Source organism: Anabas testudineus, chromosome 23 (genome assembly GCF_900324465.2).
Source record: "Anabas testudineus chromosome 23, fAnaTes1.2, whole genome shotgun sequence".
Lineage (NCBI taxonomy): Eukaryota > Metazoa > Chordata > Actinopteri > Anabantiformes > Anabantidae > Anabas > Anabas testudineus.
In genome coordinates this window covers 12,743,949-12,769,299 of record NC_046631.1, presented here as the reverse complement: position 1 = coordinate 12,769,299, position 25,351 = coordinate 12,743,949, and the positions used below count along the sequence as shown (strand labels likewise).

The 25,351-nt window shown below is 41.5% G+C and overlaps 1 protein-coding gene across 1 annotated transcript in view; it reads left to right on the top strand.

The window, feature by feature from the left end:
* Positions 1-25,351, top strand: part of LOC113163048 — a 43,367-nt gene that overhangs the window by 16,330 nt on the left and 1,686 nt on the right. Inside the window, exons 7-14 of the mRNA XM_026361359.1 lie at positions 2,778-2,942; positions 4,265-4,341; positions 5,453-5,558; positions 11,109-11,339; positions 20,544-20,614; positions 21,250-21,360; positions 21,461-21,558; positions 25,126-25,195. Coding sequence (XP_026217144.1) covers positions 2,778-2,942; positions 4,265-4,341; positions 5,453-5,558; positions 11,109-11,339; positions 20,544-20,614; positions 21,250-21,360; positions 21,461-21,558; positions 25,126-25,195 — 929 coding nt within the window. The remainder of the gene's footprint in view (positions 1-2,777; positions 2,943-4,264; positions 4,342-5,452; positions 5,559-11,108; positions 11,340-20,543; positions 20,615-21,249; positions 21,361-21,460; positions 21,559-25,125; positions 25,196-25,351) is intronic.

Sequence of the window (25,351 nt, the reverse complement as noted above, 5' to 3'; positions counted from 1 at the left end):
GAAACTCAATTAATATCTGATTAGCACATCCTTCTCAGTCTGGCTTAATACTGTTTTAGTAAACTGTAATAAATTTAGTTAATTACATAATTAATTAATTTCCTATAGTTCAATAAATGTGTGTTTGTTATGGTTTTTCTCTCCCAGCAAAGTCTCAATTAGACATGCTTCCCTTCCTCTGTGATTTGTGCCTTGTTACAGACAGGGATGGGCTTATCTGAGCACTCACTGTGTCGGGTCTTTGTATCGGCCTATGTTGCCCAACAAAGGCCGAGTAAAGGCAATGTGTGTGCATGCCTGTCTTCAGATAGCATGTTTAGATGTGTGTGTGTGTGTGTGTGCTGGAGGTGGTTCGCTGAGCTGAGGAGAGAGACATTAGCCGATGAAGACTTCCTCCACCTCCCTCACAGCCCACTAATCCCTGACAAGGTGTTTAACCTGCTTGCTTGACCCAAACCTCTGTCTGACCCCAACGACCTTTGCCCCGAGGATGCGGACAGATCAGGGCGGTTGCTGCCACAGCAACAACCGTGTGATAAAATCAACTCAGGGCTCGAACCGCTAAATGTGAGCTAATACTCCAAAGTGATTTTTATCAGACTGACTTGAAGCACAATTAGCATCTGTATAGAATGTGTGTGATTTAAAGCTGCAACGAGTAGGATTTAAATTAAAAAATGCACATATCTTATCCAACTAAATCTCAAAGCAGACGAAATGAAGAGCAATATATTATTGTTCAACACCAGTGGAGAAAATAGGGTTTCCAAACAGGCCTTGCAAGAAGTGAAAAATATTCATTAAAGCTGTTTATGTTCACAGAACAATATCCCACTCGCTACTGATATTTCAACTTCTTGCACACAAGAAACCTTTATTGTGTCAAGAAGCTGGATGAGACCAGATCTAAAAAGGGTTTGACCAGATAAAAACCCTCCTTCTTTCACCATGTGATCCGAGCTGATCTCCTTGATTATAATTTCTTGTTGCTTAACACACAACACATGCTTGAGACCAAAACACAACAACACAACAAACAAACAACCAGTCTGTAAAAGTCACCAGCGCTCGGTAGAAATCAGAGCTGCAGGCTTTGGTTTTGTTTTGAGCTCCACTTAAAATGCAAATACAATAAGAGGAATAGTTATATGTGGAGTCAGTTATGTGGTGGACATTCAGGAACCAGGTTTATTATGAAATCCTGACATTTGACTTGTTAAAGTTCTGTTGTTGATGTTTCACTGCACCAATTCTGGATATGTGGCATAAAAACCGTTACCTTTCAATCAACATCCATCTAATTATAAAGCATTTACATTACAAGTGTTTCAATGCTCTTCTGTCCCTCTGACCTCAAGTGGGTGGTAACTCTGTGTGTCTAACACCTTAATCACCAGATTAGTCATTTGTTATCTGCCACTGTGTTTGTGAAGTGTCTTTCAATATTGTGGCTACTTTTAGCTAATGATGAACTAATACCTGGCCTAACTGCAAGTGTGTGGTTGTAACATGATGTTACAACCTCAGTTATCCCTGGGATTTCCTCTCAACGACTCCTCGGTTTATCAGCTGAGGCCACAGTTCCTTTTTCTCACCTGTGGGAGACCAACTGAAAACTTTCTGTCTGTGGAAGCTTTTGAAATGTAAAGGGGACGAGGAGGCTTTTCTGAAACTTGTTGGGATGTTGCTGGGAAAGAGATAGTGTGTGTGTGTGTGTGTGTGTGTGTGTGTGTGTGTGTGTGTGTGTGTGTGTGTGTGTGTGTGTGTGTAGCTGCAGTATTTGCAGCAGAGCGTGTTGTGTGAAATCCCCTCAGAGTGAAATGGCAACTCCACACCCAGCCAGCGTGGGTCGGGGATTTGCATTGGCACGGAGCCACGCTGCCACTGATCCGCTTTTAATTGGGTGTGACGATGAGACCTTCGGGGAGGGGGTTTGGGGTTGTGGAGCAAGAAAGCAGGAATTGAATTTAAAATCCAGTTCAACAAGTTATCCTGTCTAATTCTGAGTAAAGTCTACAGGAAAGTTATTTTAGAACATGTTTTTATATGTGCGCTGTAGATTTTCCTCCTATGAAGCATATTTACATCATAAAAGGTTCCACTTCATGACTCACTTGCTTATTGTCGTGGGATTTTCTTATGCACATTAAAATTGTGCATATAGTTCTTTCACCTTAGACACTTTCTAGACATGGAGGTCTGGTGATCCACGTCTTTGGTCCAGGCTCAAAAATCAGTCACTTAGGTGGACTTCCCTGAAATGTGGTATCGACACTCTCCAGAGGATGCAAAAAACAATGAAACAAGATTTCATTTGACACACACAGACGGCTGCACCTTCAATAACAGAAAGAAAGAAAAGTATCTGAACTTTTTACTTGTGCAATTCTAGTCATTAAACTCAAACGAAATCTAGCTGGTTAGTTCGTTTTTTGAATAATGCCTCATTTACTTTGGAGTTTTAAATGTTTATTTATTCTTTAAATAATTGCGTACTGAGTTCTGAAACTACTCTGATTTAATACATTTGTTTGAACAGCTCATCCTGGAAAATACTGGAACTAGTTAAAATAAATCTGAATGTTTTTTTTTTTTATTATTTTAGAAAAACACCTTTTCATGTTTGAACTTTCAATAAAATTACTTGTTTGAGAGCAATTAGGGTTCTGATCCAGTGCAAACTTGTTTGCATTGGAACTCTTATTACAATCTGTTCTGCGCTGCCCCTGCGGGACATTGTTCGATAATTTCAGACAGTGTTGTCTCTCTCCACACAGAGCTGTCTCCTGGTCTGGCAGCACTGACAGTGGGCTGTGACTCTGGAAATCTGGGCTCTCTATCCCGGGTCCAGCTGCTCCTCCTGGACAGAGCAGAGCCTGAGGACCTGCAGAGTGCCTGCAGCCTTCAGGAGGACTGGAGCGATCTGAACTGGAGTTCAGCAGGTATATGGTTCCTCTAATAGATTTGGAAACATCTACACATGGACACTCCTTCAATAATAATGAATTCTGTAGAAAATCCTCTTTTTTATAATTGTAATGGATCAAATGTAGAATATTAACGTAGAAATGCGACAGACAGATGTTTGGATGTTAATATTAATTGGAACTGCTGGTTTGTCAAAGAAAGTAGAAAAAAACAAATTAAAATCAACATATATAATGTAAATGAAAAAGAAAAAAGTAAAATGAGGTGTTAAAGAATCTAGTTTGTACTGATTAATTTGTATTTGTGTAAAATCTCCTTCACTTGTGATGTTAGTATACGATAAATAAAATGACTGACAACCAATCTGTGGTGACAAAACAGTTGTTTGACAAGCGAAAACCGTCACTTTAATAACAGGGATCAGTCAGACAGGTGTGTCTGTGTGTAATGACAAAACGCACACAGCCAGACGGGAAAAACACAACAGTGTAGGTGTGTTTTCTTGGTCCGTGGCCGACCTTGAGAGCAAGTGATGCCTTTATGGCATCAAGCGGCTTTTCTTTTAACTGTGACACCTCTCTCGTCTGCTCGGAGGCATGCCGCTACGAGCTCTTAACTGCTTTTCCTCAAAAGGTGTGGCGACTGAGTAGAAAGGTTTATGGGGGTCTCTGGATGTGCCATATTAATAAAGATCAAACTGCTGGAGTGGATCATTAACCGGGAAAGTCCAACTAAGATAGCTGGAGACACTTAGAACCAGGCGCTGCATACATAACAATGGATAAGAAACTGAGAAGATTGTGTACAGAAAACTCATTTACTCTAGTGCCTGTTATCTCCCAGAGCGAGACAAACAGAGTAGACGTTGAAAGGTTCCGTTTAACTAAGAACGAGTAACTCAAAACCTAGAAAAATAAAACTTTGAAGAACTGAATGAAAAAAGGAAATCTGGTGGTGACGTTCTTGAATTGCTGCGTCTGAGTCGCTGATGTTTACAACAGAAAATCTGTAAAAGTTTGCAGGAAGCTCGTCTTTCCTCTGTCTCCAGAACAATGTTTGCACCTGGCACGCTCCTGCAGACAGGTGCTCCTCTGGGGTTTTGTTGCTCCATTTTTTGCCATTATTTGCTCAGAGATTAAGAACCATAATTGGAAGTAATACAGTGCATTACTCATATCTGTGCACACACACTCAAGTACAAAAGACAAATGCATGTAATTGCGCACCGTGCACTTATGTACACATGTGCATGGACGCACACGCCTCCCAAATGCAGACCCACAATTGCTTCTGCTTCCCCTTTAGCTTGACGCCGTGTCCTGTGTGGTTTTGTCAGGTGTTTCGCGGCCTCTCACAGCTGGCAGCATCTTTGAAGGGTGCGAATCCGCAGGGAAAGTCCGGGAAAACAAATCGGTGAGTGCTGCGAACCACTTGTGAATCTGCTATTCACTCTTAACCCCTCTCCCCCTCCTCCTCTGTTCATCTGTCAGATTTCCTCCAAAAGCAGGACGGCGGCTTGTCCTGAGCAAACACTAGGCCTTCAAGAATCAACTCCTATCAGATAATAACCCCAAACCTGGTACACACAGTCTCCCTCCCACACAAAGACCCCCTTTTACAAACTTGAACTGGCATGCATTTATAACTGTCATTCCATTAAGGCGAGCCAAATTGTTGTTGATAATTGAGACACAATATAACAGAGGGCACGCGGCATGCAGCAGGTGTGTGGTTAATCAGTCACGGGCTGCAGGAGGGGGGAGGCCCCACTGTACAGGAGCAGGCCGCCTTTTACACCAGCTCATTGCTCTGTCACAGGGGGGTACGATTGGCTAAATACTCGACATGCTGGAATTCTTTTGGAGGATGCACCACCATTGGGATCAGACAGGGGTTGAGGGGTTAGGGGTCGGGGGGGTAAACAGGGCTTGTGCATGCTGGGCTGCAGCGGAATGGACGCAGGTGCTCCACGTGATCTACGATTAATCTCCCCTTTATGACGGATGAGATAGAGCCTCTGAAAAGCATGAATGAAACTCATAAGCCCCCCGCTATTATGCCCAGCCACAATGAGGAGCTGGAGTGCTCCGAGCAGGACTCATACCATAATTTGCATAATGCACCTCAAAGTATCCACACAGCGGATTATTTGTGATGAAGGGAGTCTGATAAACCAGTGGTATGTGTGGAGTTTTAAAGTGGGACGAGCTGTTTTCACTGTCACTCCTCAGTATTCTTCTTCTTAGAGGAACATAAGGACGTCAGATTTAATAAGTTCAACTCCAGCGAAGCACTGATCAACAGGTTTAAATATGAAATATGACCCACTGTGCAGAAGAAAGCGAGAACACACATTCTGCAGATTTTCAGCTCCTTCTTAATAAAATCCCAACATTTCTCTTTTGAATCAGTGACGGTTGAATGTGTTTTAGTTTTTCCTGAAATCACTCTGATCTTGCAGATTAAATTATTTTGTTGCTGTTAATCTTTTACAAGATGTTTTCTGTCTTCTGCTTTTTTGCAGGATCGGTCTGAAGGAGGCTCTTGGACACCGTCTTCGTGGATTATAGACCAAACTCCATCATACAACATGTTCAGATCCCAGTGTTCACCCTGCCCGTCCCACCACAGTACTGTATCTCCATTATTAAGAGTTGTTTAATTACTTTTTATGATCTGTATGCGCTGCTATGACATACCACCCCTCTAGTAAAATCGACGTTCACCCTTAAGAACCTATAACAACAGTACTTAATCAATACAAGAGCACGACTTCCCCATTAGCGTCTGATCCAGTAAAAGCCCACTCAGTCCCTGTCAGCTCTGGTTTATTAGGAGCCATTGTCTCCTCACTGTCAGCGCTGTGTTTGGCGTACCCTTGCCTCCGGTACACTTAAGCCTGCTAATCCTTGCTAGGGCCAGCTGGCTCGCAGTATCACCTTCACCTGTGTGGCCGTGAGCCTGTGTACATTCATGAGTGATGGTTCAGAGGCTGCGCTTACAGTGCGGTCCACAAACACTAGAAAGCTGGCAGCATAAGACTAGAAAAAGGTCAGGAATACTGTCACCACATGGAAATGGAGAGTCACCCTTCAGCTCTAATAGCTTTATCTGTTTCCTCCCACCTTCATTTGTCCACATCTGTCAGGCTGTGATCATGTTTCGTTTGTCTCTCGCTGGCGACTCACTTGTCCAGTATGAGTCATTTCACTATATCGCTAATGATCCATTGTATGTTGTATTTCTAGTGGACATTACAAATGTATCTATCAGATAAGAGATTGATATAGACCAGCTGAGCATTTAGACCAAAGCATTGGTGATAAGTCTTTTCGGTCCCATGTGTCAGGCTGCTAGGTTTAGTTATTCACTCAGTGTTTGTGGTGAAATATTGTTTGTCCATAAGTAGAAGAAGTTGGAAGAATAGATCAAGCTGCACAATATTTGCAGGGATAATGTCAGTTCCCTGTTTTTACCTTAATACATAGATGCATTGTTGCACTATATGAGTCCTCCCCACTTCATAAAATAGCTCACAGCATGTGTGTAAACATATAGTACATGGCAAAGTATGAAATGAATGCACCTCAGTACAGAGCAACAAAATAAAACGTTGCATAACGAATGTTCCAGTTGACCATTTAAACACAGACACACAGGTTAACGGCTGCACGAGTGATCTGATCCTTATCAACGCAGTTCCTTAGAAGTCACTGTTTGACGTTTGGAGTTTAAACTGTCACACGGTAACACTCTCTGTTCTGACCCTCTCTACGACAGCGGGGTTTTAACTCCAACTTAGTTAGTTTGAAGCATGCTTTTTAAAGGGCCAACCTTCAAATTTAAACTAAATTTCAGACACTGAGTAGAGTGTTGATTCCATCGTAGTGTCACTCACTATCTCTATCTAACAGTAGTACATGGTAACTGCACTTTGCATGAGGGACTTATGTTTCATGGGATGATGGGAAAGTAGTAGAACCATGCCCTACCTCATTAATTACAGCACAAAAAAACTTAAAAACCTCAACAACTGCAAGTTTATAACAACCGTGTTGCCAGGAAAGAGAAGACAGAAATACTTAGCTTAAGCTAGATCTTTCCAAAACTGTGACTTTCTGTTTTACACAACTGATTGATGATTGATTTACTAACTAGATAAGGGTTTACAATGTGTATCTACATAAAATGATAACTTTAAAATGCTGCTTTTAGCTTCTAAAGTGCTTCAAAACAAGACTTTTCCCTGATTAAATACCCTATATATAAAGTCAACGCCCAAAAAAGATGTCACCCAGAGGATTTGGGTCATAGCTTGTGTGCTTTGACCTTTTAGAGGCCAAAGACATGGTCGCACTCTAGGGGAGGAGGATGGGAAGGCGGGTCATCAGCAGGCCATGGAGAGGTCATGCCTGGGGTCACATGGTCTCTAAAAGATGCCCAGTGTGTGGCATGTCTTTGTGTGGATAGGTAAGGATTGGAGGTGTGAGCAGTTCAACGTGCTCCCTAGTAATCGAGGGAATGACCCCAATTTGACTCGATCTATAGGAGACGGTTGAGAAAATGGGTTAGTCAGACCATGTGACCAGTGAACAGTAGGTCAGATAACATGAAAGTGATCTAATAAGATTTAGGGTAAGGTTATATATAATATAATAAATTTTTCCTGAAATTCAGTTCATTGTTTAATTTATCAAGCGAATATATCAAACGTTAGTTTAAATTTTAAGCTGCTCTAAACCATGTAGGAGTTTGTGAGGCAAAAATAAGACGTGATCAACGTTCATCAACAAATCATGTAGTCTAGTGGTTTTTTAAACTACGAGGTTCACCTCTGCAGATGGTCATAGGGCAGTAGTTGAAGTAGAGTTGACACAGGGTGTGGAGTATGAGCAAATTAAGTAAAGATGGTGCTTGAGGCAAACGGGACAGGTGCAAGTTGGTTTTCTAAAAGCAAAGGAGAGTTACTTTTTGTAGTTTGGTCCAAAATTTGCACCAAAAACCCAAAACATGTAGAGTTTAACTGAGACTCAGATAAACAACCATAAATACATTTGGAAATCTTGAACTTGCTTGAGAATAATCACATTTAAAATAATCAAGTGATGCCCTGCACACATGTTGCTAGTATGTGTGCAATACTAAAGGTTCTTTCTGCAGAGTTTCAATAGTGTCAATAAGACTAAACAATTAAAGGAGAGTTCCTGTGATTTATAATTCTAGTCTCAGCACTAATAACACTGTACTGCATTTCCCATAATTCAACCAAACATTGTCTTTAATTAGAGACTGGTCGTTTTTCTTTCCAGAGCCACAGTCATGCTTCTAATGACAAGTAAACTCCATCTGTCAAGTCAGTACAATCTGATAAGTATCTATTTTAATATTCAGCAGTAAAAACTTTTCTGATGCCTGTCCCACATCAATGAAACATGCACCTCTTTGTATCCCCTGACAATGGTTGAGTGATTCTGAGATTAAACTGAAGCCATAAATCAGCTGTGATAAGATGCTGCTGCTCCCCAGTGAGGCTCATGATAAACCCTTTGTCCGTTTCTGCTCATCAGGAATTCATAGGTAGAATAATCCCTTCCCTTATAATTGTTTCATGACTGCTTCCACGCTGCCCCGGTCACTGTGCACTCACCCTGGTGTTTAGCATTCAGCTGCTACTGAAGATGTTAGTGTCCGAATGAATGTGGCGATGTGTGGAGCCACAAAGAGCACTAATCTGAACTGACCCTGGTGGATTGTTCTGGAAAGCTGAGGAAGCTACAGGACAGAAAGACTGAGTTGGTGGATGCAGAGATTAGTCATGTACTAAGCAAGAATCGTTTCCCCCCCTCTGAAGACCACACACTGACAGTGTAGCCATGTCACCATTGTCTTTAAGCCACTGCCACTGTGCACTCATTGGCTATTGTGTCCGAAATCCTCCAGCGTTTCCCCAAAAACCTGGACTCAAGCCCTTTGATTGGCACTTGTCAGGGCTGATAGAGAGGATGACGTGTTGGGAAAGGCTTCAATAAAAGAGCCCTGAAAGGAAAATCCCCTCCCCATGAATAATAATTTGGTGAGGATTTTCCTTTTTACTCCACCCCAGCTCCTATTTTGCCATTCTTTCAGGAGATAGAGCAGTGAAGGCCCTGGGTGGCATCAGTGAATAGCCTGGCCACGCTGATTGTCTCACTGATGCTCATCCCTTTCTCAAACATGCAAAGAAAGAGATACAAGTCCAACCTTCTTGCCGCTGCATGGTGCGCTGGATGTTGGACCATGCTGCAGGGGGAGCGTAAAGGGCAGGCAGTGTGTGTTGTGGGTGCTCCGTGTGTGTGTGTTTATTGTCTTTGGTGGCCTTTTCGAGATCAGCGAGGGGATTTGACTTGGCCGCTCGCTGCCAAATCCAGCTATCTGCTGTGTTCAGATGCTGTGGTTGGTATGGAAACCTGCTCTGTGTGTTTTAGATGGGCTCTTGTTTCCAGTTTGAACTGACCAGTAATCACTGCGGTGCATTCATGGATTAGGCCGCGCTGGAGGTTAGGATAGGAAGGTTTTAAAGGAAGAAACAAAGTAGGAATAATTTTACCCGCAGTTACATCAGACTTCATCAGTCTTGGATTTTATAGAAACAGACTGTAACTCCAACATAAATAATTTCTCCTGATTGATACTGAATCATTAGGCTCATTTTATTTAGGAAAAACGTGGTTTTATATCATTGTAAAACACAAATCTTTGGATTTAGACGAGCCCAGCTCTTCCCTCTTTGATTAATAGTGTTAAATCACAGTGTAAAGCAGTGCAACATTTCTAAAATGAACATTTCTAATTCTGTGGAATCGATTTTACAACATTGAAGGTATTTTTCTAATCTTCACAGACTCTTATGATGAGTTAAATCCATTCCGCTTTAGTCATGATAAAAGTAGGATTTTATTCAGTTTCTCAGGCATGACACAGAAAATATGTTGACAATTACAAAAAAGAGACAAAATCAAATCTCCATTTTTACCTTTAAGGACATCCAGTATTTATTTTATAGTTTTCAGTTTTCTGTGTCTGGGTGAATTTTTTGAATTTTTCCTAATTTTGTTTTACAGGAATTGGACATTGTAGGGTTTACAATTCAGTCAGTAATGAAAATAAATGCATGTTAGATTTCAATTTACTGTGAACAGTGTATGATGTGTTCGAAATACACATTTCTTTAATGAGTTTATAATTTTTAAAAGAGATTCTTACAGTCATCCAGATAGTCAGTGTAAAAATCCCAGATATTTGATTTAGGTTGTATAAAAAAATAAAAAGAAAACACCAAGGAGTGATGAATTTTGTTCTTTTTGCGGAATACATTCATCAGCCTGTTGGTTGTTTTGGTGACATTGGAACTTGAACAGGACATGAAGGCTGACAGGAGCATGTGATTGTGTGCAGTGTGGTGGAAGACGGCCTGTCAAATGAGACATGGCTCCATCTATCTGGGCTGCTGACCTCTGCATGCTCGCTGACGGGATAAATGAATCCACGCCACTGATGAATCTGTCGCCTGTCAGCTCCCTGAGTCAAACTTTCTCCTCCTAATGAATGCAACCATTTCCACATGTATCATATTTGAATTATCACTGATGTGCAAACAAGTAACACTCATGTTTGCAAAAGTAGGTTGAAGAAAAGAGTCTGAAACTAATGGAAAGTGCTGCAAAACACAATCTGAGGCTTCCTTAAGCTTAACTTTGCATTGATTGTGCTCTTTGTCTCTGCATCTAGATCAAGAAGTGTATTCTGTGGACTTTGTGTTCAGAGATAATGGGACTCTTAATTGGCTGGTCAGCATCAAAATGGAAGTCTGCTGTAGTTGAGGGAGAGAGTTTGCTCCTTAGTGAGACCCTGAATGGACAGAACGGAGATGTGACTGCGGCATTTAGAAGAACAATGTGATGAGAATTAGTGTTGGTGAAGGGGCCGGAAATAGGTTTTAGTGCTTTTTACTAAGTGGCTACTTCCACATAAACGGCCATGAATACAGATGTAGTTTATTCATTAAACTTTATTGATGACGATGTTTATGTTTTAAAGATTACACCCTCCACTAAGTTACATATACATTTAAGATACATTTTATTGAGTGCAAAAAAGCAAAACCTGTATATTTTATTTTATGTTTCATGCCTTTGTTCCAGGTTCTTACACAGAGGGAGGAGGCCACACTGAGGATGAGTCTAATTATCCAGGATGGAGGGATGGAGGGACTGTTGAGTCGGCAGAGGCAGGAAGTAGGCGGGGGACTCTTGACCACAGAAATGACCCAAGGATGGAGGAGAGGAAAACAAAGGCAATGCACATGCTTTCCAAACTGCAGAACGAGACGCCTCGCAAGAGCATCAACAAAGGCTGCTCCAACTTTGAGGAGTGTGAGTCCATTACAACAATGCGAAACGTCTTGCATCTCTGCATTTACTTGCATCTGGTTCATTCCAGCTTTACTGTAGCTGTTGCTGTCGACCCAAGTGGGTTTTCATGTCCTGAAATCTTTGTTACAGAGAACAGAATAGCCCTCAGGATACACTGAATGAGACCATATGCAGCTTTATATATAGATCATGACATCTATACAATTATTACTTACATTATAAAGAGATTAGAATGTAGGCATGGTGCATGGTATGCATGCACAAAGTGCAAAACAAACCATTTAGCCTAAAGCATCTGTGCACTTGCTACTTAGAGTGGAAAAAAGGAAATTTACCAAAAGTCATTATAGAATTCAGTGCATTATTTATTAATTAATTAATAAATAAATAAATACTATGCCGACTAAACTGCACATTGATTGTCTTTAAAATAATTTGATGAAGCTAATTTTAGTCAGAGTTGGTGATTATGGCGAGTAAATATAAGAAAACAGGTCTGAAGTTGGTTGGTTGAAAATGGTTAAATTGTTCTTCTTAACCTTTTAAAATCAAGGGTTCTCCAACTCACCGCTGTTTGAAGGCTAAATCTGTCACTGTCTGCCAGCGCCCTGTTTCCATCTCACACAATAGATCATGCAGGGAAAAACACAAACACCTAAATGCTTTTAAACTCCTCTCAACTCACAAATTCCCTCAATAACAGCACTTGATTTTTAGAATTGCTTTTTTTTTTTTTGCAAACAAGAGTTTAGCCAGGAGTTCTCCAGTTTCCCTCAATTGGCTAATTTCTGGCATCCAGGCTTTTGTGAGAGTGCTGGGCCTGATGGGACTGACAATAAGCATCAACACCTCACACGTCAAGTCTGAGGGGCTGGGCCTTTACAGAGGTCAGTCAGGTCAGAGTTCTCCTGTGAGTGCTGGCACCCATGAATGGGGTTGATTGTACAGATTTGTTCAGATGTTAATTAAGTAGAATGAAGAACCGTGTAGCTGGTCTCACTGTTCTGCAGTAAGAGTATTAGTAATAGGAAGATGTTGTGGTACAGTAATATGGGCTGTGTGTGTGTTGTGACAGTATGAGAACAGCTCTGCAAAGTGACATATTGGATGGTCTTCTTTAAAGAAACAATAATGGATATTTTATAATAATGTTATAGAAACACAACAATTTGAAAGAGGTCACATGAAGTCATTAACCTCCAGAGAATTAACATCTGAATCTGCAGCTTTTTCAAATTAACAGATTTATCGTAAGTTTCAGATCTTTGTTTAGCTGTCAGACCCTCAGATTTACTGCTTTGGTTCACATTCACATACATCACTTTACTTAATTATCTTCCTCCATCCTAGAAAGCAATTCACAACATTACTTTTGTGTTACTTCAGAAAATTGCCTGAGATGCATGTCATGTAGTTACCGGTTAACATCTCATCTTTAATATATTCTTTAATAAGAGACTGTCTACATAAGACAATACATTTGAAACAGTATAAAAGAGGCTAGTCTTCTTAACCCTATTACCTGATGACTAACTACTTCATAGGAAAACTGTTTCATAGCCCCATCTCTGAACCTGACTTAAAATATTTATTCACTTCAGCGTCAGAATAAATGTGTACATTGTGGTATAATCACCATAAAAATGTGCATTACGGTGCACAGTTGTGTTATAAGCATTCATGCACTGAGTAAAATCAGGGGACCTGATGTTGATCCCTGAGGAACTCCATATGGGAACTTGATTTAAAACCTCTTGCAATCTGAGGCCCTTTTAACAAACATTTTTTCTTCTGTATAAATTCAGATTTCATTTAGTGATATCAAATGAAAAGCTTTATTCATGATAATACAAATACAATTACATGTTGTGAGTGTATTAGTAGTAGTACTTTTGTTCCCGTAGTTTTTAGAGATATACTAACTGTGCACATGTTTATGGGTGTGCTGTGTTTACAAAGTGTGCCTGTGTTATTTATTTATTTATTTGCTCCTGAGTGTTTGCCAGGGTCTTTTTGTTTTGTCATGCGTGAGTCTTTATACTCACATAAACGTGTGTGTGTTCATGTGTTGACTACCCCTCATCCTGACACTTGTAACTGTGCCCTTCATTAGGCTCTGAAAAGGCCTAACTGGTTATAATTGTCTCTTTTTGGTCCAACACTGACCACTTGCCAAAGGATTCCCAAAATAGAGAGCCCCTTCCCCACCCACCCACACACTTCTTTCTAGTTATGAGGACACTCATTGTCACAAAGCACTCCCTTAATTATCACAATGAAACAAGAAGAATTTAGATCCTTTATGCAAAAGTAGTAATACCACATTGTAGAAATACTAAGTGATAGCACTTAAGTAACATTATGGAAACATACTTAATAATACATAATATTGAATAATTACTACATGTTGAATATGGCCCCTGTGTTTGCATTATGTGATTAATTTTATAGTTATTACTGATTAATTCATATGTAAGCAACACTTTTTTGTTGTTAGATAACTAAATTAAACTATTTTATAGAGGATTCAACCTTGGGTCCCACCTCCTGGACACAAATTGAAGTGTCACTGCACTAAGCGATAAACTAAACCTTTTGCACTGAATATGTAGCTTCCAGTCCTCAAGAATTGCATCAAGGAAACAGGTAAAAAAGGACGAGACGGGGATGAGTCGTGTCAAACCTGCTGATCTGTGGTTCTGTGCACTGAATCATAAAAGAGGCTGCAAGTGCTGGGACAAACTCAAGCCAGGGCTCACAGAAGAGGCTGGTGTTCTTCTGTCCACTTTGTTGCCTACATGCTATCTGTCGCTCATCCCTCCACTGTGAACTATGTTTGGTTTCTTGTTTTATGCCACTGCTTTGGCCTGTGTGACGTCTGGATTTCTGATCGTCTTAATAATGTTGCAGGCCACGAGTGACAGTCGCCTATTTAACCGCAACATCCCCTCTTACAATCCAGCCTTTGTTTCTTGTGGCGCCCCCTCACTTTCCCAACACTTCCTATCTGGCTTTTATATAAATGCCAGCGATCAAAGGCAGAATTTCCAGTAACATCATCTATGGTGTTAGCTGGAGGCAAAACAAAGGAAAACTGGAGGGAGACATGTTCACCTCAGGTTACATCACCGACTGGCCATTGGCATGTTGATATGGAACACCTGGACAGTCTTGAACCAGCCTCTCTTTGTCCCCACCCACCACCCCCAGGAGTCTATATTACCATTTTCCACCCGTGGGTGGAGATCAGAGCTAACTGTTGTGTTCAGAAAAGAAAAATACAGCCTCCTAGATAAACAAGAAAGACCAGTCACTTCAAAAAGAGATGGAGGTAAAAGCAAGAGTGTGAGGTGGTTGTGTGTGCGTGTGTGTGTGTGTGCAGGAGGATGCATTTGGGCACAGTGCCTTTATGCAACCCCTGTTTGCTCAGCCTTCAGTCTCGAATACCTCTATGTATTTACCAGTCCGGAATGACTGGGCAAACAAACAGCCTGTCTATTGATGAGCGGCAGCGTGGAATATGCTTGCTGTATTCACAAGAGAGAAAAAAAGGGAAGGGGTAGAGGGAGCGAGAGCAAAGTAAAGCTGTCAAAGAGTCTATTATACGGTGTCCAAACAGAGAGCGCGCTCCACAATGGCCTTATTAATGGCACAATGTCAAGGAGCGGCAGGGCAATAATAGCAGATGATTTTGCTTTGAGAGGTTATCTCAGGAGATCTCGTATTGCAGTATAGCAGATGATTTGGACTCTAGGGGCATATCAGTGTGGATCTGTGGCAGGAGTTGATTGGGCGTAGGCGTGTGTGTGGAAAGCGTAAGTTGTGGATTGTGGTGAGGCCGATGGCGTGCAGCCAGAGACGGGAGTGTGGCCACTACGTGTGTCTTTGTTTGTTTTCCTACCCGAGCTTTACCCCCCCACCTCCCCCACCCTCAGCACACACACATGCACAAAAACACACTCCTCAGTCTTTTTGGAATAGTGAGGGGGGAGGAGTTGTGTTTTAATGGTGCAACAACAGTGCCTGCAGGAGAATGCTGCTAAACGCTGTCGCCCTCTTTTACACTGTAGTACCTGATCTTTTTTATGACAAGTGGCTTTTTGCTTGGTTTGTGGCCTTTTGGTGCAGGTACTAACGCGTTTCATCAAATCCTACAAACTACTTGTTTTGAAGCATAACCCAGCCCTTATTTGTCTGACCACCACATGTCAGGAAAATGTAAACATAAGTTGTTATAGTTGTTTAAATGTTGTAAATGAATGAAACAACCAAATGAACAACCTTTTGTTGCCTGCCCTTTTCACTCTCACTCCAGCCGGTCAAGGCAGATGGCCGTCCATCCCGAGCCTGGTTCTGCTAAAGGAGTTTTTCCTTGACTTGATCAGTAATTGATCCTGCAAAACTCTAATTTGAATTATGCTTTAATGCACAGTTTTTAGCAAAACGGAGTGTGCATGGTATTGTTTGACACTAACACTAATAAAATTACAGAAAGTCAATATGATATATTAACAGTGAGCCAAGTTGTAGGAGACCAGAGACCAGAGAACAGTTTCTGCTGGATTTAGAGTGATTGAGATTCACTCTCACTGCATCGGACTTTCTCAACTTTCCCCTGTAATGTACAGTCACTGTGCTGCTGTTTTTAATCTGTGTCAACGGCCCTTAATGATAAAGAGTGGGTGTCTGTGTCAACAGGTTTTGTCCAGTGTTTACGTTCATTTCCAACTGTCCAGGTGTGCAAAGATGTGAAAGTAAAAGCAGGTAAAGTAGAACAGGTAAAACCACCTCAGTCTGCAGACATGGTCGCACAAACTGTAAACAGTAAACACTGTACTACAACAGTAACCAGACAGGGATGGTTTCGACTTTAACCAAGTAGTTTTAGCTACGATAAAAGATGCTGGGGTTTATTTGTAGTATAGGAAGGTAAATGGAAAATGTATTTAAAATACGTAGTCTTCAGTTGATTACAGGTTGTAGTTTATTACCTCTATGTTTTCGGACTGTTGAAGATAAGTAGGAGCTTTGTAAAAGCTACAATAGCTCCAACCACAGTTGCTGTGCCTTTATCTAACCGTTTTATCAGTCTGACAACCTGACTGATCCGTCTCCTGCACGTTCTGCAGTCCAGTGTTTTCCTGAAACACTTTTATCAGATAAGATTTCCATCTTTGCTTTTGATACAGAGCCCGTTCAAAACGCGCCACAATACCTCATTCTACCTATTGTGGAGTGATAAGATTAGCCTGGTTTACAGGTCAGCTTTGGCGCTCAGACCTGTCACCTCCTTATCTTGTAGCGCCATACGCCTTTGTCTCATCGTATACAGCCAGTAGATTTACACATTCACATATTTAAGAACTTAACCCCCAAAACATCCCATAAACCTATTTCTCATAGACTCTGTGCAGTAACTGATCAGTTTAGACTCTGCTTATCTGTGTGTGTGAATGCTGTTTGCTCTAAATTCGCGCTCTTAATCACATATTTTCAGGCTGTATATTTGGGGCATGTTGCACTCCTGCATTCTCCTGCTATTAAAAAAGGGGCCACCTCCTCTCCGATGCTGAATGTGACCTTTGTTATAGGCATTATGGGATACTTTATACAGTGCTGACGATGAGCAGAAACAAAAGTCTGGAATTAAGCGGGAAAGAGCAACAAACAAGTGAGCACGTTAAAAACACAATAGACTCCAGTGTGTCTGTGTTGTAAATGACATCCGAGCTCTGACGCTGTTAAGTGAGCTACAGAGGATGGTTTAATGGAACTACACTGAAACTGGCTAGTAGTTATGATATGATATTAAGATTTTCAAAATCAATGACAACCCTAACCACAGTGTTTAGTTTAGTTTTTCTACATCCTCACACAGGACTCTGGACTCAAACTGGTCTGTAAGTCCTGTACGTTAAATCCATCCATCCCAACCACCTCTATGCAACTGCGTTAAATACACTATTTACAAAATGTAGTTGTGTTTGTAGTTTAGTTGCATCATTTTAAGGAGACCAAAAATATGTTTAGAGAGATTTGACACTGGTATTAATCTGCGGTTTCCTAATGCTGAAGTTTTCTAGAAATAATAATAAAAAATATCTTTATTTATTTAACAACAGAAGACAAAGTTCACAATGTTAAATGTTAAATGTTGCCTACCTGTGCAACAAAATGATAAATAGTCAAATATTTGGCAGAATTATAACCACAAATGCTTTTTTCACCTTACAACAGAGGCCAAACTCTTTCTGATTAAACTCGACATCCAACTTTCTTCCAACAGTTATATATACTCAATGCCACACATTTGATTTGACACCAAGGAAACATGGAGGTTTGAAGCCGCTGAAGAAAGCTAAATCATACACAGATGAGTACCAGTGGTTGTCAGACCAGTCGTCAGGACAGTTTTTCATCTGTCAGCTGCAGACCTTGAAAATGACATCCAAGTGTGTGCTAAATGAGCTGTGACCCGCGGCTGTTTGCAGCCCGTGGACCAGTGCACGTTCAGTGACTCTGCAAGAGAAAAGGAACAAAACAGAACAAAACAGAAAAACAAACGCCAGTGAAAGAGTGAACCTCCCTGCTCATCATCATCATGGCCCCATTCTTCCTCTCTCTATTGCAACTGAATCGCCTGGGTCTCATTACAGATTACGGCCTCCACAGAGTGACTCTCTCCTTTCTCTCGCCTTTCTCCACACAGTCCCTCTCTTGATTAACATTTTCTGCTAGGCTTCACACCAAAGGCACAACCTGTGCGCTTTAAAGGCAGGGTGGAAAAAAAAAAAGCCATCAAGCGCTGGAGTGGAATCAGATAAGGCTATCAGGCAGGAGGCTTTACTGCCTGGGCTTTGTCCCGCTCCTCCACCCGCCCTTGCTCCTCGCTTCCTCCCTCAATCTCTCACTCCACTGCACCTTTTGTCCGGCTGATTCCCCGGCGGAGTGCTCCCCTCAGTCACAGACCCCCAGACCTCCTCCAGAACCACAGCACTGCAGACTGTGTGTGTGTGTTTGTGTGTGTGTGTTTGTGTGTGTGTGTGTGTGTGTGTGTGTGTGAACAACCAGAACTATGGACAGGACTGATGTTGAGGTTGAACCCACTTATACTCCTCCGTCTTCACAGCGCAAGTTTTATTTTAGCTGCTTATATAATGTTAACCACACTATATATCATAAAAATCTTTTCTCATCTATAATCACAGAGTTCAGTTTTAATGCACCTTATATTCATCTCACTTGCATCAGGAGCAGCATTCACACAGCTTCTAATTCAATCTAGACTGACCTGCAGATAAACCGGGTCTCTCTGTTTGTTTAGTTATGATTCAGTCACAAAGCATTTGGAAAAGTTGGAAAATTATTTTTTAATATTTTGTTTTGTTACATCTTTATTTCTGATCTTGTAGCTTATTCCTGATATTGGAGATGTTGATGATCCCTCACATATGTAATTAGTCTGTTTGCCCATTCTTGGGACACAGTCTGTGCAAATATTCATTTAAATGTTGGTTTTAGATTCAGCAAACAATAATAAACATTAGACATCAGTGACGTAATGAGAAGGGAGAGATCAGCAGAAGACCTAAAGACAGGGTGTTTTACTTTTTGAGACACGTTTTAATGAATAAATACAAAACTCAATACACAAATACACAATTTAAAAAAAGCTAATGTTCTTCATCGTATACAGACGTGCACTGTGTATGATATTAGTGGACAACCTCCTGATCCACAGCTAGAAGTGAAAACCAAGCCCTCATCTCACATACACCTGATGGTTCTAACCAGTCATCACAGTGCAGAATAAACCTGTGAATGAAGTCAACACAGATCGGCGGCTAACGCTCCTCCAGATGGTCAGTGAACCCTCAACCTCAGCTCGGCCTTTTTGTAAAGTAAAAAGACAGAGAGAGAGAGAAGGTGGAGTTTATTCATTCTGTCACACAAGCTGCCGTTTCACTTTAGCAGATTGACCAGTGCACTGATCCAGCCAGTGTGTGTCTGTGTCTGTGTCTTTTAAAAAGATTCAACTTTAAATCCCTGCCCGGTGTCATGCAGGCTCAGTAGATCCTCTTCGTCCTGCAGCCTCTTCTCATCACACATATTTGCAAACAGATGCACGGAGGCAGGCCGCACGTTTTTTGATCAATCAAGCTTTAACAAGTCAAGTTGACTAGATGCGAATGTAACATTTAGCATGAGAAAGGACGAGGCCGCAGAAGGCCTGGTTTTGATTAGGCCTAAGCTGATAAATGGCAGATTCAAACTGCCCCCCTGCTATTGCAGAGAAACCCCAGAGGTCCAGGGGTTTAAGTCCAGACTGATATCAACTCTGTTGCTCCTCTTTCTTCTTCAAACCAATGAATAGATCCATTATTCAGTAGACTCATTCTCATCTACTAAATTGAAGTGGCAGCAGCTTAAAAGCCCCATTTTCTCCCCCCCCCCCCTTTTCTCGAAGTCTCTCCCTCCCACATTTGCCTACTCAAGTATTCATGGGTGTGGTTTACCTCGATTTGTGCTCCTCATGTGATGGTTATTTTCATAATGTAAGCTGCAGCATTAGAGTCAAGTAAATGTGAATCTGTGTGTCTAAAAAGTGTTTTATGAACAAAAGAGTCCAACAGCACACGTTCATTTCTAGATATACTCAACAATAAAGCACTTTATGTGTAATTAGCTACACAAAAGTCAACATTTTAAGCAAAGGTGCAACAGTTAAATAGATTTCATATCTGAGTTATCCTCTAAGAACCTTCTCGATTCTTTGCTTCATCTACAAAATATCGGAAATGTTCATAAAGTAAAGTCAAAAATCTTTCTCATGAGCAGCTAAACGTGCAAAACAAAACAAAATCTACGTTTATTGCATAAAACAAAGCAAATCTGACATTTTGAGAGGGTGGAAGTGAAGAAACATTGTACATCTGGTGGAGAAATAACTGCCGACTGGTTTTCAGATGAACTACTGATGCTGCTGCGACGTCCTCATCACGTATTCATCTCTTTATCTGTTGTAGCAGCCACCCCCCCACCACCACTAAACATTGACGTCAGAGGAGAGAAACATTGCTCTAATCCACTCTCAGACACTGGAAATCATTGTTTTATTAAATCTTAAATGTAATGATTTTTGTTCATGTGTCTCCTACGAGCTCTGAAGGTTTATCTTTGTTTATCTCTTCTCTCTCTCTTCAGTCGACTTTTTGGCAAAGTATTGCATCTTCAGTCAGGAGAAGCTGGCAGAGTACAAAAGAGCTTTTGAAGCAGTAAGTGAAAAACTGTTCATTTCAATTCTTTGGTCATTCACTTTCACTTTATTGCACTACTTTCCAAAAATAATTTCAAGAACATGATTTGTCACTAACTTTATAACATTAAACTTTCTGAAAGTCAATCAGGTAATTGTAACTCTTTTTTCCAAACTTAAGTTAAATTCCATGTTTCATGTACCTACTGGTTCAAAACCCAAAGTTATTTACTTTATAATCAAAGATAGAAAAGTAAGTACTGATTAAATTGATTTGAAAAATTATAAAAGTTTGAAATAACATATAATAAAATATTTGATATGTTTTCATATGATTCCAGTCATAAGGAGAAGAAAAAATATATTAACATGCACAAAATTATAGGAGTGTAATTATTTGGAGACTGAGAATAGGCAATTCCTGTTGTGAGGTGTTCAGGGACAGTAGAGTGTGTAGGTCATCTGTGTTTCTAAAGTCCCGAACCCCCCCAAAGAAGTCAAACAGAGAAAATCTGAGGTTTGAACAGACTTTAATGCTCAACAACGTGTCCATGCTGTGGAAATGTATTTATATGTTCTACTTTTTTGTTAATGACCGGACACTGAATGTTTTTAAAGCACTGATCACGATGATGATGGCGGTCTTTCCTGCAGGAGGACCGTGATGGTGACGGATACATTTCCAGCCTCCAGGTTCTGCTTGCTCTTAAAAACATCATCCCTCCAGAGCTGCTGACTGATGACGAAGAGATCTACGTCTACAGGGTCGACTTTAACTGTGCCTGAGAACATGCAGATACAAATACACAACCATACTCGTGCACACGTCACTAACATGAACAATGTTTTATCAAATCGTCTTTAGATCTTGGAGATGGTGGACTTCAGAGTGACAGATGGACTTGTTGACCTGAGGCTCTTTGCTGTTATTGCCAGTCTGGCACAGAAAATAGCCACCATGGAGTAAGTGATCATCAGCAAACACTCTCCTAACTCCTCATGACACAAGAAGAGGAGTCACTGACCTCCTATAAATACAGACATGAGTGTGTACGCAGTGTTGTTCCACTGATTTTGTCATCGTGTGTGGGTCTGTCTTTGATCCGCACTCTCTCTCTGGTGTTTTCACAGTTCAAGGGGTCAAAGTTACGAGGCTGAATGTAATGGCACATACGTAAAGGACTAGAATAATTAATGTTGCGTATTGGTTGAACAAGTACTTATTAATGTTACTGAAATCACAAATAACCACCAGTAATCAATAATGAAATCCAAATAAAATCCAGCTGATCAGTTATCTGTCTGTAACAAAGCCCCAAAACTAATATTTATCAGTCCTGTTTAAATATTTCAGCCAGTTTTTAATAGAAATGTGTTTTAAAATAGTACTTTTCTGGCAGTTTTACTAATTACTGACTTTTTATGGACTAAATGATTGATTGACAGGGACAGTAATCACTGCTGCAGCCTTAATGAACAGTACCTCATATACAAATGTGCAGATTGTCCATATTTTTTATTCTAAAGATAAAAATGTCCACTTTATAGAAGTGTCAAAAGGGGAGAAATACATACCTGTGTATGTTGGACTTTAGTTTTTTAACCCCAGTTTTTGTTTTCTAGCACAAATGTCCACTTGTTGCACATTTTGCTGAGTCAGTCTGAGGTTTGGGTTGTTGGTCAGACAACACATGACATTTGAGCTGTGGGAATCATAATGAATCAATAAGGAAAATAAGAGTTAGCTGTAGTCCTAGATTGAACCCTGTGCCAACAGAAAACCCTCCCTCTGGTTTGAACTCGGCCTCTGGTCCTTGTGTCTCTACATAATGCCCCATATGTTGCAGATTCCCACACACAGTGCTTTTTTTTCTGCCCTGGGGTTTATAGCTTCCTACAGACAGGAGTGTGTGGAGCCAAGCCTACTCCGGAGGTCCCTGAGGGTCAAGGCCTGCTCCCTGGCCCTGGAGTGAGAGCTCACTCTCAGTGAGGACAGGGCCAGGGTCATGGGTCCTCTGATTTACGGCCAGCCCTTTGTGTTGTGTGTTAGAAGAGGCCTGTAGACTGACTGCCTCACCAGGGTGTCTGCTCTGTATAGAGGCAATTATAGTAATGATAATGAATGTCCATATTAAACCTCTTTCCACAAAACTGCTTTTTGCAATTTGAATAATAAGAAGCGAGAAGATCAGCGTTCATAATGCCAGCTCCTAAACAAGGAGAAAACAATAGGATCCTTCTGTCATCTCATCCCAACTGAACTAAATTGATCCTCTTACCTGCTTCAGTTAATCCTGTTGTCTCTAATCCAGCTTAGAAATGAGCTGCAACAGTAGTTACACAATCAGCCTTTCTGATCATGGAAGACTTTGAAATCTGAGGAGGTGGATCCCACTTTTTTCTTCCAGTTTCACCTTGCACTAATTGCACCCTTCCTCCCTTTCACTCCTCTCTTTTCTATTCAGCTTTAACTGTACCTCCCTCTCGCCCCCTGTGTTGTGCCGTGCTGTTTTGGCCCTTGACTCAGCCCATCTGTCCCTGTGCAGCATTGTGCTCCCCAACAAGTCCACCTCACACAGCGGCACATTCCCTCAGGGCAAGTCACATGATCTGCCAAGATGTACATTGCCATACAAGATTCCCGAACAGCATCAGTGAAGCCTTCGCAGACACTGTTATCATCACCCTCATCCCTAGTTTCTCGTGTTGGTCTTGTGAGCGTGCACTGAGTGTTATCGTAAGTCTCCTCGTTCCTGGAAGCTCACTGTTCTGAGTGAGTCAGCACGCAAAGGAGCACTTATGTTGAAAAGGGACATGAGGCACCAACTGATGACCTGGTCGACTGAGAATCTTCACATTTATGAGACAGAGGAACCTTAATTCACAGCTCCACAAAAACTGTGTGACAAAACAAGTCCCTCCTCCTCGTCCCAGAATTTCCTATCACCCAGCATCACTGCAGCCCGCTCAAAAATATCCCAAAACAACTCTCAACTCTGTCAAATCAAACTAGGTCAGAGTATGTTTGCACCCCCACCTCACTGTATACCGGCTCCTCGATGTGGAGACCGCCAAAATTTTTGGCATTACGTAAGTGAGAAGTCTGCTGTGTTGGCCACAGCAGGGTGCCAGAGGAGGGCCGACAAAAGAAAATAGGTTAGGCTGCTATTATCCTCTCTGCAGTCCATCACCGGTGCCCTAGCCCCTCGTTTACGCTAACCATTATCACGTCAGTGTCCTCAGCACACCAGCATTTGGACTCTTACTGCAAACCAAGTGCAATTAATGATCATTAGCTGCCCTGTCTCGCTGTCCCCCATCCCCCAGCATCGTGGTTGGAGGACAAGGGCCAATCACAGCACTGGAAGCACTCAGGCATGCATTGTGCTCGATGGCCTAGTGCTTGGCTATTCTTCACTCTAACAGGCCATTGAGCACTGGGCGAGGAGGGGCTCATTAACACAGGGCGCTCGTTAGAGAAGGGACGGCTGTCGCTGTGCCACACGCTGGACAGGAGAGGTCTGTCCCAGCACAATCGGTAGTGTCTCCTTCTAATTATCCAAGTGGACCTAGATTTTGTTTGTCTGCAAGTGGTCAGATTGCCACAGAGTGTGCCCTGGTCGCTCATTCCCCTCCACACAAATCCCGCTCGCCCTGTTCCAGCTCATTCCCCCAACACCCACCGTCCCAAAAGCAGAGCAGTTTTATCCGTTACTTTGGCGGGATGTCCCCGTGTGCCCACGCATTGTTTTGCAGCCAGGCCACTGTGAGCAACCACAATGGGCTCAGAACACTTTACCATCACATCTCTGTAAACAGAGCATCACATGGGACAGACCCGCCAAAAATCACCCGCCACTGCCACCATATTGTTCTAACTCTGTCTGCAGCGGCGACTGAGGTGTTTGCAAACACTGACACAGGCAAACATTGTATTTGTGATGATTATTAACAACCTAAATGTCAGCCTTGTTGAAGGTGCACTGCTCCTATGTTACACTTCAATGTCATTTAACCAGCCGTGCTTAGTGCTGCTGGAATATTGTTTTTTAAATAACCACGATTATGATATCGAGGTTATTTTATCTTGCTTTATATAATAGAAAACCTGAATTAGCCGTAAAAAATGAAAAGTTGAATTATAGGAAGTGTAGGATCAAGCTACATTTGATTTAATGTCTCTCTTGCAGCTGCAACTTTCTAAAAACAAATGCTATTCTCGTCTGAATTATGGATTTTGGACCCAGTTAAAGTGCCGGACACAAGTGAAAATTAAACAAAGTTTAATGTGAAAACAGGAGAAACAAGTTTAAAAAGGAGCAGGGGAGACCAGGTGAAATAAATCAGGTGATCGGTGGCAGGAGAGAACAGACGTGATCCACGAGGGATGAAGCAGGAGAAGAGGAAGTGAAAGTCAAAATAAGAGCTGGGGTCGGGAAGTGAGGAGCAGTTCTAGTCCATTGGAGAAGTTATTTAAAGACTCGTGTTGGTTTTCCAGAGATATTCTGACATTGTGCTGCTCTCTTCCAGCGAGTTCATGCGATCACTCATCAGCAACATGGACTTTCGCTCTCTAGAAGTGAGGCTCTTCAAAGCAAAGGTAACGTCACCGTTTGGCTTATAGTCCTCAAATTCCTCTAAATGTGCACAGCTGCATTGTGCAATGAAATCCTCCCCTCTATGTGTGTACACCTCTACATTTGCCTTCACAAGGTGCAGCAGCAGATTAACTCTCACATTTGTCACATTCATGCCA